The sequence below is a fragment of the Gymnoscopelus braueri genome, assembly GCF_963280865.1.
Source record: "Gymnoscopelus braueri genome assembly, chromosome: 3".
Taxonomy (NCBI): domain Eukaryota; kingdom Metazoa; phylum Chordata; class Actinopteri; order Myctophiformes; family Myctophidae; genus Gymnoscopelus; species Gymnoscopelus braueri.
In genome coordinates, this window is record NC_137612.1 from 11,942,029 (window position 1) to 11,956,835 (window position 14,807).

The 14,807-nt window shown below is 41.0% G+C and overlaps 1 protein-coding gene across 2 annotated transcripts; it reads left to right on the top strand.

Annotated features, from left to right (window-relative positions):
• On the top strand, nt 1-13,466 carry tmcc1b (transmembrane and coiled-coil domain family 1b). 2 transcript variants are annotated; one of them, XM_080424788.1, is made up of 8 exons: nt 1-55; nt 3,653-3,756; nt 5,580-5,623; nt 6,351-7,153; nt 8,899-9,324; nt 10,376-10,860; nt 11,338-11,473; nt 11,577-13,466. In XM_080424788.1, the coding sequence occupies exons 4-8, from the start codon at nt 6,542-6,544 to the stop codon at nt 11,886-11,888; spliced, it is 1,971 nt and encodes a 656-aa protein (XP_080280914.1). In that variant the 5' UTR covers nt 1-55; nt 3,653-3,756; nt 5,580-5,623; nt 6,351-6,541; the 3' UTR covers nt 11,889-13,466. The 2 variants fall into 2 exon arrangements, with proteins under 2 accessions (XP_080280914.1, XP_080280915.1); XM_080424789.1 differs by having other exon boundaries at nt 6,882-7,153; nt 11,577-13,465.
• The last annotated feature ends 1,341 nt before the right edge of the window (nt 13,467-14,807 follow it).

Sequence of the window (14,807 nt, forward strand, 5' to 3'; positions counted from 1 at the left end):
CTGTTCCATCAGGAGAAATTAACGGTCATCAACACGATCCTCTCTCAGCGCCCATGTAAGTTGAAGCCTATGAACAGCACCTTTTTAGTTTTTTACCAACCGCTGTGACATAGATATATCCCTCCTTGTATTGCTGATGAACTTTGTTAATCCGATTGTCGTTGCTGCCGGCGATGTCTTCGGTTTAAACAGTAGCTCGATATGACTGCCTGGAGCGGCTAGCTTAGCCACTTAGCATGCTCCTGTCAGCCGACTGACAGACTGGACTGTAGACAGAGACGTGAAGGAGACGCGTGTTTAGGCGCCCCGGGCAGTCCCAATGGGCGGCGTTAAGTAAAGTTATGATATTGTAAATATTCTTGGTTGACAGGCGAAATGTTCCAATGTTAATGGTGACATTGTTGCTCAGTTGAGTGTGGAGACAACACCCAGATTCATGTCATGTGGCTGTTTTCAACAGCTGATTAATGACAGTGCTTCGACTGAAGAAGAGCTGTCTGTGTGATTTATTAGTATTAGTGTGCAAGAGATTCATTAATACTCCCTGTGGCTATGAGACAGGATGTTTGGAATGAATGGAACTGACAGTTGATTTGGCCTATAATGCACACATATAAGTTGACATCTTATGTTGAGCTGTTATGCATTCAAAAAACAGAGTTTCATTTTATTTCTTTTCAAGATGGTGCAATTTATAACTTTGCTGGCCATGCAATGCATGTCCCACATCTTGTAGAATGTCTGGGATTTCATAAAATGTCTGAAATCAAAATCTTGCAAGAATCTATTTCTTGCAATCTAGAATCGAATTTACTATTATTCAGTTAGTTTAATATACACTTCAATGATATTAGGACATTATCAGCCCCTTCTGTATGTTGTGATCAATGGGCGTTTTTGTAAAGCTGATAAAGGGCAACTCCAAAATGTTTAGGGCACACAGGGTGAAACACTATTTGTTTTTATCTCTGTTACCATCTTTGTAGCTTCAGCTTCCCCTCAACAGAACTTGATCTATAGGGCTAGATCTATTAGTCCTTTAAGAAGAAACCACACAATTTCTGTTGGCATTATTCGGAACATAAAAGCAACACAAACCTGGTTTGGAACGGTGTGATGTAGAAGCCTGGCAAATGACAGATCTGTTTTCTGTAGTGGAACACTGGCATGGGTAAATAAACTTGTCTGACAAAGTGCATGGAAACCACAACACACTGTCTGGATGACAGTGTCACACAAATTGCTTGGCCACCTGCCTTTTCTTTTTTAGGAAGGGGTATTATAGACCGGTGGTTTTCAAAATTGTTCATGTCATGGACCCCCAAATTGATAACAGAAAAAAAGGAAAAGAAATCCACATTATTCATCAATTTCGATATTTTTCCAGATACTATCAGAAATAGCAGATCTACAAGCTGTGAGCTTGTAGATCTGCTATTTTTGAATAGCAAATGGATTAAGTGGTTAAAAAGATTGTGATGCTATTGTTAACTACTATTGCTGGGGACCCCCTGGAACCCCACCAAGGACCCCTGGGGAGGTCCTCGGACCCCACTTTAAGAAACAAAGTTATTATTATGTTATAGACTTCTATAATATGATATGATTTTGCAACATAAGGTTTTGTTTATCTAAATTAGATTACTCAGTCAGTACAAAGTAGGGCTACCTGACAGGAGTAGGATCCTCCGGCCCACGCAGTAAAGTAAAACGAACACCTCTCCCCGGTGTTAGCCTGTAACGTGTAGCTAGCTGCTCCACTAGTAGGGAACATATAAACCGTCAGGGAAGGGCCAGTGTGGTCAGCCTTATCTCGTACAACAACCAGCAGTGCCCTTAAACAAAACGTTGAACCATATTCTTGTTTTCTCTGATAGGTTTTCCAATTGAACGCGTTAAAGGTCAGGCCTGCTAACCCTTAGCTAGCAATAAGGAGCTAATTTCATCCCCTCTTATCCATAGCTCTTATCCCTGCCTAAACCTTTCGGACAGGGCTATCTACTGGACACGGATTATTCATACTACATGCACGTGTTTTTGTAATATTTTCCATTTGACCCAAAGTCTTAGATATTATAAAATAATGTATGCATGACTTTTAACTGTTCTATTATGTGTTGTTCTATACGACACGGTATACACTTATCTATTCATTCATCAAATGATACATAATAGCACGCTAGCAGGTGTGTTTCAGGAAAAGTTTTGGTTCCAGGTGACAGTCGGTTGTAACGTACTGTACTGTACTGTTTGTACAGTAGGCTACGTAACGTCAATCCAGACAGGATGTTACATGGCGGTGGTGGTTATACACTATCCGCCCACACCCAGCTGTCAATTCAACATATTCCTGCCTAAGGGAGGCATTTATTCAATCACAGTGTCCTTGTTATTTAGCAATACATTGGTTAACTTTGCATGGGATTGTGTCTCCAATAAGTCGTAAGATGGGACTCCGCATGAAGTTAGATAAGTTGTGTCATCCATGTAATTTCTAAAATCATAATCATGTCATGTTGTCCTATATTATGGAGGGGTGGTTTACCCAGCTAATAAGTGAGCAATTAATCCTGTGGATTAACAGTTCTCTAGTTAGATTAGATTAGATGTCTTTATTATCCACAAGGGAAAATACTAGTTAAAGGTCGGGTAAGTGATATTTTTTGGTTAAAACAAAAAGTATTTTGTTAAAAGGTTAAAATACTATATTCTGATAGTAATCATTGCTATAGAGTGTTTGTTCAGTAACAGGAGTCTCCCCGTCTCTCCAGCTCTTTAATAAACAGAAAATACATTTTTCGGTAGGTGTCAAAATCTCAGCCAATCAGGAGAAAGTACCCATTTTTAAGCTTAATTTGTATAGTGTTCCAGTTCCAATTGTGTCTGCTCATTTCTTAGTGTCATCACTTCCAATTTCACTTGTTTAATCTGTATCCTGATTGAGTTCTCTATCCTGATTGGATAAAATTGGAAATTAAACTGAAACTGAAACGAAAATGCATTTTCTGTTTAATAAAGAGGTGGAGAGACAAGGAGACTCCTTTTACTGAACAAACACTCTATAGCAATGAGTACTATCAGAATATAGAGCTATTTAACAATTATGTTAACCAATGCAAATCACTTACCCTACCTTTAAGTTGATCTTCATCGTGCATGATGAGATGTAGGCCTATGGGTTATATGGTGGTCAATAAAACAATTACAACGATTGATGAGGAAGGTTGTGAGATCTAATAGTCTGACTTTGAATGAATGAGAGCAATGCTTACTTTATGCTTTTATTAAGCTGTTGCACAGTTGATTACAAAATAAGTTGCAGATTAACTAAATATATCGCACAACATAGCTAACAGCAAGGATAAAGTTGTTTGTGCGACCCAGGTCTATTTATGTTTCTTGAACACATTGCAGGGTTACAGAAATAAGGCCATGTCATATTGTTGTAGCACATGTAATATTGTAGCACTTGATCAGCTAAAATAATATGTAGAAAGAGTGCATTTCTGAGATTGGGTTCAGACTAGAGACTGCTATTCTGATCATAGTCAGTTTAGCTCTCCCATCATAGCAAACACTGTCTTTTCCTCACATTGTTTTTCTGTTCTTTGCAGCATGTGATTTTTCTAAATGTGCATGGAATTTTGTGCAGGAAAATTATCCAGAGGAAGGGGCGGTGGAAATTCCCGTGGAATAACAAATCATTTCCTGTCCTCAAAGACATCACAGAACATCTGCTGATGACATCAACTGAAGGTATGCATATATACAGTTAGACAATGGTGCATCAATTCACTCTCTGGAAATTATATTCTTCAGGGATGATAATAATTGATATGAGCTTGAGAATGCTGAGAAACTGCCAGGTGTAGACCCCATGAACGCAAGGAGGTTGCATGTCAAGTATGTGACCTTCTCATCAAAAATGTAGACTTTGTACAGTACATAGAAAGAAGCTGCATTTTGGAGCAACGTCTCCTCAGCATAAGCAGAAGCCTAAATGCTATCGGATACGCCTAGACAGATACCCACTCTGGATAGTGTGACCTTGGAACGGGAACGCAGTATGTGCAAAGCTGGCAGGGAGAGTAATAGGCGAATCTTGGCTGACCCAGTTCAGACAGAAAATGCTTTTCCCCAGGCCAGAGGAAGATGTTTTGATAGGACTTGCACATCGGTCCATTTGTGTGTCAAAGGCATGTTTTGATTATTGTAATTGGTTGTCTTAAGTGGATGGACCTGCAAGACTGCAGAGGTGTGTGCTGATTAATTGCCCATAGCCCAAAGTCGGCTGCATGTTTTGCAATTGAGGTCTGTAATCACCTGCAGTCCTGCACCCAACAGGCTATAGCAGTTGCGTTTATTCTTTCTAACTACAACTGTCTAACTGGGGTCAATACAGTGAAAAATACAGCTTACTCTAGCGCATGATTTACCCCCCCAAAAAATCACACAACTGATTTTTTCCTCCATCTTGGTCTTTCTACACGTGAACTGTCTACAATCAGAAACCCCCCCCTTTATAAGCCATATATTATGAGTATGACTTAATTATTAGCATAGTGACAGTAGTAATGTAGTTTTTGGTAGTACATTTAGCTGTTGCCGTGTTGTGTTAAGTGATACACAATAGCTGTGCTGACTCCTGGAGTCACTTTTCTATTTGTCTGCTAAATAATGCATGCGTGACACAGTCAGGCTCATCACTTTAGCTCTGCTTATTTTCTTTAAGGTTGAAACATGCATCAGACCTGTAAACCAGCTCTCCTCTTGCAATCCAGTGTATATATCAGAAGACATTGAGGGATAATTTCTATTAGTCATTAGACTTTATTTTTACTTGAGGTTTAAATGCACATTTGCCATAGATTAGAGCAAATCTTTCACAGACAACATTTGTGCCACTTGTATTTGTGATACTGTTGTATGATACAGTAACTACCAGCAGTAGTAGTTGTTGTATCTCACTCAGTCATTCCACTGCTAAAACTCATTTAAGTAGTAGTGTACTACTTAAAACGAGTCTGAGCATTGATTGTATTGATTTCTTCTTATGTAGGACTACACTGGCTAGACATAGTGACGGGTAAGTATTTGTCATGTAGCTTGTTGTTACATAGCTGTCTTTTCATAGATGAGAATCAATGATATAACATATAAGGGAATGACCACTACATTTCCCACTAGTTTTTAGGTATGCCCTGGTATTATTAGATTACATCAGAGGTGTATGTTTGGTCTGAGTATTGGTTCATTAGACACTGATCCACTGCTGCCGTTTTAACAAAGACCATTACACTGATAGTTTCTTGTAGTCAGCAATTCAGATACTGGTAATGATACTACTTTCATTACTATCATTACATGCAGTACTACTCAGACAGGACAATACTTTACTTTATGTATTCATGGCATGGCCAACTGGGTTGATGTTTGTTGTGTAAACCTGTGTAAACTATATTTAATAATAGATTAGGCCTATTACTGAGCCGGAGTAGGTTGTAGCTTCATTTCCTGTGACCTACTAGGTGTGCAGTTGCCTCTAATCAGAACTTCTCATGTTTAACCTCCTCATTTAGCCAACCCTGAGTTGTGAGTCAGAAGAGGAGAGGCTGGGCTGATGGTAAGATCTCCTCTATCTCCTTTTCTCTTTCATTTTGTCTTTGTTTCTCTGTGTCTCACTGTCACACGCCCTCTCTCTCCTACACTGCTAAAGTAACAGTCTTTATATAACCTGTCATCTGAGATCAGAAGAATTGGAGTAGTTGTGTGCACTGTACGTCTAGCGTTACTAAGAGGCCAGAGCTATACAAGAAGGGACCGCACTGGATCTTTGGACTCCTCAATCAGATGTGAATTTGATCATTCATTATCTAGTATTATTTACAGTAGACTTGCATTGCCTTTCTCTTTTTTGCACTTGTTACCCTCATCCAAACACTGTTTATGTTACATATTAATCCAATTATTTGAATACTTTCTGAAATGTGGGATACTTAGCCAACTATTACAAGGGCTTAAGTTCTATGGTACTTTTTAAAATGCATTTCAGAAATTGTTCTTGTAGAGTGCTTGTATTCTTAGTGTTGGGTTGGTGCTGTCAGACATACCAGAAGACATTTGGCAGAAATGAAATCTTTGTTTTACAATCACAAATAAAAAGGTTAAAATGGGCAAGAAACATCTGTCTCATAATTAAAATGAGGCACTAAAAATGCTCTGCGTCTTGGTGCCAACCCTTTTTTATCCTGCTTGGTATTATTTTATCTTCTGCTGCTGCTTATTATACTTATTATGTTCATCACTCATTGCTGCATGTCATAATTCATTTTATTTTCCTTCTGTGGTAGACAAGCATGACACTGAGCCAAACCACAGATGCATGCACGCTCAAAAGGCTCAACTGAGCGCCATCCCCTCTGCTTCCTGGCTTTGAACCAGCCTCTCAGTGAGGGTGGGGGGGGGGGGGGGGGTGGCAGTGGCAAATAGCTAGTTCCCTGCACCCCCGAGTAGACCCTCACTGTGAGACTGGAGGCCCCTGATGGATCAGGGTAGTAGTGAGCAGAGTCCAGAGGAGCCGGACACGGGGGGCAGAGCGGAGCTGGAGGTCGGAAGGAGGGCTTCAGATTCAGAGCATGGCCTGTCCAAAATCACCCATAATGCCCTGGAGAACATGGGAGCGTTGGGCCATGGCCTCAAACAGTTATTCCAACCGCAGCGCCGCCGCTCCTCCATTTCGCCGCACGACTCGACATCCATTGGCGTCCATGCCCCTGTCCCTGAGCTCCCTGATGCAGGGCCAGAGGCAGCGGATGCCCCCTCGGCCCCCTCGGCCCTCCCCACAGATTCTGACAACCCTGCCGCTTCCGCCCCCCCCGCAGCTCTGAGCCGCGTTCTGCAGCAGATCCGAGGTGCCCCCCCAATGATGAAGCGAGGCACCAGCCTGCAGAGCCGCCGCAGCAGCAGCAAGGCGGGGGGGAGTGCCGATCCCCCCCAGAAAGGTAGCCCTCAGATCCACCGGCGCAGCACCCACGAAGCTCTGCTGCAGGCGGGACGCCCACGCTCCTCCTCCACCACTGACACACCCACCAGCCCAGCACTAGCAGACATGCTGTTGACATCTGGTTATCACTCCACTGAGGAATCGGACAAGGTGAGTGTCCTGAAAGGCCTGTAAGCGTTGCCAGTGAGAGAAGCAAACCTGTAATGTTAGCTGTGGGAAAAAAATAATAAATAATGGTAGTATTGATAATATTAATAATAACAACATAATTGGGACATTTTTGAGACTTATATGAATGTTTTCCCGAATGAATTTCTTTTTAGATTCTAATAAATTAAATCCTCAACAGTTAAAGCAGCACTATGTAACTTTACTCTTCTACCCCGGATTTGAACCTGGTTTCCTGCATAAAGGAGTAGTTCACCCAAAAAATTACTTATTTTCTATCAATTACACACCCCATGAAGCCTTGAATTCATGGACATGTTTTTGTTTTTGTCGCATTCGTAAGCCAATAATTTGATTACCGTCTCCTACCGACTAATGTATCTGGTATCAAATTATTGGCTTAGGAATGCGACAAAAACTAAAAATCTCCATGAATTCAAGGCTTCATGGGGTGTGTAACTGATAGAAAATAAGTAATTTTTTGGGGGAACTATTTCTTTAAGTGCTGGAAATTTTACTTTGAGCTAATACAGCCGGCCTGCTTGCTCAGGGGATAAATTGAATCTTGACCATCAGGTCAAAATTTGTGTCAGATCCTATGTCTAGCTGAGACATGACCTTTGACACGATCTAAATGTCTCAATAGAAGAGCAGGGCTCTACTATACAGATTGGACAAAATTACATTTTATTCATAAAAAAAGGTTACATAGTCAAGCTTTAAAAAAAGGTTGGCATCAACCTACTCAAACCCAAATGGCTTTTCCTGGAATAGTGTCATGTTTTCCATGTCTTTTCTTTTTTAAGGCTCGTGCAAAGAGTATATGCATAAATGTCAAGACTAATTTAATAGAGGAAATGACAGTTTCCTCCTTAATAGTTTGGATGTGCCTGGATGAACGGGTGAATGACAAATGAGCTGTCTACTGGAAGGTCAGAGATTGACTGTGAGTGCTTGGCCGCTATGTGCTCTAAGCCTTGCTAAATTTAGCTCTCTGTGTCTCTAAGTGTACTTCAGGTCAAGTCTTACAGAGCCAAACAAGCCTGAACTTTGACTGTTTTTCTTATTCATTATGTTCAAAAAGATCTAGTAACAGTGGACTGTCCCCTTTCTTATGCACTGCTGGAGTGCTACACAAAAGTGGTAAAATTACCAAATACTTTTATGAAAGCGTATTCTTGGTGTTACACTACAGAACCCATTTAGACCGGGAACCCCTATACGTAACTATACCTTTCAATCCGGGAACCTTTTTTGGGGTAGTTGTTGCCTTACAGTATACATTTTTGAATAAATATTTGACGTTTTTCAGAAAAGGCGTTTTTAGAATCGGCCTCAGGTCTAAATGGGTTAATGACATTCTCAAGGATGTTTAGACATAAGACAGTGCGCCCTGACTATATAGTAGCTGTTGTCTTACCTCATAATGCAGTTGACTAATTACATTAAACAAGCAAATCATGTTTTTCATTTGACTGTGCAGTGTGCAGTCATTTTCACATTTTACATTTGTGAATAAAATGGTTATACTGTATTCAAAGATTTCAACTGTTCAGTTTTTTGTTTTAATCTTTTTTTATTGAAGGAGATTAAAAACAGTGTAAAAACAGTAGAAAACAGTTATCCGTATGATAATAATAACAATAATAATATCCACATGAAATAAAACATCACTAAAACAAAAATAAAACTTCCCTTTGTTTCTCTCTGCTTACATGTTTGATCAGCCGGAGCGGTTTGATGGTTCGGGCCCTGCTGTATCACCCAATGCCCTCTCCTACGGTGCGGACGGATATGGAGTTGATGTAGTCGACAGTACCCCGGACCCCCAGCGAACTAAGCAGGCCATTGCGCAACTACAACAGAAGATCCTCAAGCTCACGGAACAAATCAAAATAGAACAGACTGCACGCGACGACAACGTGGCAGAATACCTTAAACTAGCTAATAATGCTGACAAACAGCAGAGCACTCGCATCAAGCAAGTTTTTGAAAAGAAGAACCAAAAGTCAGCCCAGACCATCCAGCAGTTGCAGAGGAAGCTAGAGCACTACCATCGCAAGCTTCGCGAGGTGGAACACAACGGCATTCCACGGCAGCCCAAAGACGTGTTTCGAGACATGCACCAGGGCCTCAAAGATGTTGGAGCCAAGGTATGTATGCATAGGGCTGTCACGATCTTGAAATTAGACGTGACGATTAATTGTCTTACAATTAATTGCGATTACAGACGTTATTGTGTTTTTAGCATTGAACATTGGAACATATTAATTCAAATAAAATTTCAATCAATCCATTTTTTATTTTGGTTTGTCTTTTGGGCTTTGTAAACTAAAATTGCACACGGCAGATATGGTTGTATTTGATCTCCCTGCTCTTCTATTGAGACATTTAGATCCAGTGACCTTTGACACGATCCTGTTTCTGGTCAAAATAAAACTTCTACCCAGAGCAAGCAGGCAGGCTCAGTGGTAAAAATGTCAGCACTTGCACAGGAGACCTGAGTTCAAATCTGGGGTAGAATAGAAAAGCATATGCAAAGAAATACCAATTGTGAAAATAAACAATGTACTATGGCCAAAATAGGCAATATTTGATTATTGTATACTCAAAATGTGTTAAAGAAAATAGTGGAAATAGCCGATCTACAAGCTTACAATGTGCGACGCGTTGAGCTTGTAGATCTGCTAATTCCAAAATGTTTTAAAATGTATGAACATTTTAACATGGCAAAGATTATGACGATTATGCAAAATAATTGCGATTATCTCAAATAATTATGATAAAGGCGATTATTTATTCATTGTGACTGGCCTAGGTATGCGCTGTGATGGTCTCCTAGCTTTTCTGTTTGTGCCTACTATGTTTTGGGACACTAAAGCTTGCTATGTACTTGTTATCCCATTTGTTATATTCAATTCAATCTTTACTTCAGACCCAGGGGAGATCCATATCATATATATAGTTTGCCTTTGTCTTGATTTTCCATGCTGCTGTTTTTTATTTTATTGTTAACCCCCAAACTTTCCTCTTTAATGTTTTACTCAATATTTTGCCACTTAATTTTGTAACAAAGCTTTTAAGGACATCTATATGAGCATTAGCCATCTTCTGTTTTCAGGTCATGAACATGCTGATTTTATATCTCGTCTCCATAGCGACCCAGTCTTAAGTGTTGACCACTTTTAACTCTGCCCTTTACAGGTGACAGGTGGCCTCTCTAGCTTTGGTCACGCCACTCATTCTGCAGCCGGCGCTGTGGCGTCCAAGCCCAGAGAGATTGCCTCCCTTATCCGGAACAAGTTTGGCAGTGCTGATAACATCGCATCCTTCAAAGGCTCTCTGGAAGAGGTCCAGGGAGATGAGAGCGTGGGCCCAGGAGCAGCGAGGATCCTTGGAGCACAGCTACAGCCGTCTAGTCCCAAGTATGGCAGTGAGGATGACTGCTCTAGTGCTTCGTCTGGTTCTGTAGGGATAAACAGTACCACGGGAGCCCCTGGAGGCCCACCAAGCTCTAAGGGGAATACACTTGAGCATGGACAGAGCTCAGGCTTCGACGCTCTGCTCCACGAGATCCAGGAGTTACGGGACAGCCAGGGTCGACTGGAGGAATCCTTTGACCACCTAAAGTCCCACTATGAGAGGGACTACACTATGATCTTGGAGGCCCTGCAAGAGGAGAGATACAGGTAGCTTAGGCTTACGTGCTAATATTAGGGGTGTGCCGATACACTAATTTCATGAAACGATACGATACGATATTGGGCTCACGACATCGATACGATGCGATATATGGCACTTTTTTATTATGAAAATATATGGGGGGGGGGAGCAAATGCAAACAAATATTTCTGTTTTGCATTATTCAGACATGCAAACTTGTAGCTTTTCAGCTACAATAGCCGTTTTGAATCCAAATAGGGCAATAGTGTGACACCTGACCCGAAAAAAAAACATGTTGTCACCCTTTTCACCTTGGGGCTGTTTGCATGCCTGATTATTATTATTGTGTAAAAAAACAACAACATATCGTCACGAAAACGTATCGCGATATAACGCGGGACGATATATCGGCACACCCCTACGTGCTATAGTTATAACTAGTTGTAGAAAAACATATCTGTCCCACGTGTGACTTATCATTGTCTAATGTCTGCATTTGACAGGTGTGAACGTTTAGAAGAGCAACTCAATGATTTAACAGAACTGCACCAGAATGAAATCCTGAACTTGAAACAGGAGCTCGCCAGCATGGAGGAAAAAATTGCTTACCAGTCTTACGAACGGGCCAGGGACATACAGGTATGCCCATCAAAATATTCACCTATAGCTCACAACATTTCTGTACAGTGTGCTGTCGGTAAATTAGAGCCTTTTAAGTGACAGTTCTCTCCCTGATATGCAGGAGGCGCTGGAGGCCTGTCAGACACGCATCTCCAAGATGGAGCTGCAGCAGCAGCAGCAGCAGGTGGTGCAGCTTGAGGGCCTGGAGAACGCCACAGCACAGCATCTTGTGGGCAAACTGATCAATGTTCTGCTGGGTGTCATGGCTGTTCTTTTGGTGTTCGTCTCCACGGTGGCCAACTGTGTCGTCCCCTTGATGAAAACACGCAGCCGCACGTTTTCGACACTGCTCATTGTCGTCCTCCTCGCCTTCCTCTGGAAGAACTGGGAGACCATTTCACAGTATCTGGATCGCTTTCTAGTCTCTGGATGACCTGCTTAAAGAGCCGTTGCTAAATGATGAAGGGACAGGGGAGTGAAGGGAGGGGGATTAACCCACACACAGGGTCGAATCTCAGGGGTCCTGCCTGTATTCCTGTTCTATCGCCTTCTCAAAATGCACAGGACGTGTAAATCGGATGTTTGTTCCTGAGATGCATTTTGAGAAGAACGAATGGAGGACAGGGGGTTTGAAGGTTGGACCTTTGGGATTCACATATCAACTTGGGTGCAATTGTGGCCCGTGCACAAACGGGTGGCACTTAGTTGAAGGAGGAGGAGCCGAGAGAACTGCACACTTGATTTCTCTCTTCAGAGTGAATTTGTTTACATGTGGAAGACTTATTTTTTTTTCCTCACTGGAGAAATTGTAATTAAGAGTTTTATTCTTTTAGTTGATTCAAGTGGTATTGTTTCAATGTTACCGCTTTTTTAATGCAGTTGACTGATGGCTCTCTCTGTCCTTTTAGTGAGGTTGAATGGTGATGGGCTCACTTTGGCTATGTTCACACTAGCAGCCTAAATCAGATTGTTGGACCTATCCAGATTGGAATCAGATTGTTGTTGTCTTTTTCTTTTTTTATCAAGTCTGAACAGCAGAATCTATGGAAACAGATTTGTATTAATCAGATTTCAATAATATTCCTAGTAGGTTTGAAAAGCGATTCAAATCTGAATTCAAAAGATGTCTCAGTCTGGTCATTCGGACACTGAAGCCTATACATCATCTTATGATGGTGTTGCTCGGTGAAACTAGACGATTTACATTTGTAGACCGTCTATTTTCACCGAGCGGCACCGTTGTGCGACAGCATTACTCACAGATACAGTATGTCACTTATGTCTTTAACACAGTAAACAATGCAGATAGGTGTGGACAGTCAGTCCCAAAGATCAGATTTGAGAAACAAATCAAATTTGCCTAAAGTCTGAACAAAGCCTTTATTTGCTGAATTTAATTGTCCCCATTCTGGTTTCCTTGTCAAATTCTTTCCTTCTATAGCATTGCCATTCTGGTACCTTTTCAGAATGCTCTTTTAAGTTTCAGCATGTTTTCATCAAATCTTCCATCCTCCTGTTCACTACACTGTGTGAAGATTGTTGAGAATGAAACGACATCGCTCACTACGTGGCATCAGTCACTGGATCAATCTGTGATGTGTTTTAGGTGATTATTTTTTTACTTTGAGTGAGTCCGCTTCAACCAGGATGCCGAAATGGAGATGAATTGAAGGTACCACCCTGCCCTTTGGGTCAGCTGGCCCCGCCACTGCAGAAATGAACTGAATGAACATACTTGAAGAGCAGTAAAAATGCTCAAAGACTCAGTGCTTCCGTACTGTTTCTATTAGTGACAATGAAATAAAGTAATACTTTTTAGTTGATTTTTATTTTATTTTTTAAAGACAAATAAACATGGTTTTAAAAATTAAATGGAAAGTAACTTGTCTTTGTAATAACCCTTTCTGTTTTTTGAACTTTACTTAGAACAGTGGCATAACTTGACCATTGATAAAAGCATTGTGAGTTTTCATATAGATGGTAGAATGAGTGACCCAAGAGACCCCCTTTTCAAGATTAATATGTGGGCCTCATGTAGGCTATGGAATGCATTTTTGGAAGACCAATAGTGTTAAATGCAGTGTGCAGCATTACAGAAACTATGCTCCGTAGTCTATTCGTGTCAAGGACCCCAAATTGATATACAGATATACATTTGTCCCCGGACCCCCACCTGAAAACGTGCCAGGGTTCCCCAGAAGAGAAGATATGTGTTAAATTCAAAATTATTCAAACCTTTAAGATTTTCCCATACATTTCAAAAATAGCAGATGTACAAGCTCGGAGCATGGCACAAAGTGGTGAGCTTTAAATCTGCAATTTCTTTACTTGGGCGGGAACTATTTGTAACTATACCTTTAAAGACGGGAACCCTTTTTGGGGTTGTTGGGAGTTGTTGCCATGTACAGTATATGGCAACATACATTTGTTGTAATTTTTTAGAAAACAGGATTTAGAAGGCGTTTTTAGAATCGGCCTCGGGTCTAAATGGGTTAAAGGGATAGTTCACCCAAAAAATTACCTTTTTTCCTATCGATTAGTCACCCCATGGAGACTTGAATTCATGGATTTGTTTATCCTGGGCCAATAATTTGATGACCAGCGGTCCGGTAGGTGTCTCCTACCAGAACCGCTGCCCGTCAAATCATTGGCTTGGGAATGCATCAAAAACATACACAAATTCAAGTCTCCATTGGGTGACGAATCGCTAGAAAAAACATTAGGGTTGATCTATCCCTTTAAATAGTCAACATAAAATTATTGTGATGCTTTTATGTACTCCCCATCCCCCCAACCAATGGTCTACAGTACACAAATCTGGTTAACAGCTGAGTCTAGGTGGCTACACCTAAATAATATTTTGCATTAGAGGGGTTGCATAGGCAGATGACAATAAGGATGTGTATTGTACGAATTGGTTCCAGACAGTCTACTCATTAATTGGTTGTGATCAAGTACGGTTTTGCCCACCAAAGCAGCCATTTGATGCAAGTGAACAAGTTGACGATCTATCCCCATATGATGTTACCAATGATTCCAAAATGAATACGCTACTATATCAGGACATTAACTTTTCTATGAGAGACCGTTGGCAATGGCATCCTACAAGACTCTGTTTGAAAGAGGGAGAGCACACAAGCCATGACAGATATTTTTTTAAATCCCACTCCTTGAAAAATGTTGAGAATAGATAAGACATGCACGTTAATGTTAATGATCAAGTTTTATTTGAAATATACAAAAGTATTGTGCAGTAGCTACAAAATACACAGCGGTACAAAATACAGTATGCCATTACTCAGTCGTCTTTCCTCGTTTCCGTGTAGCCCTTGGGGCAGAAGCGTCATCATCT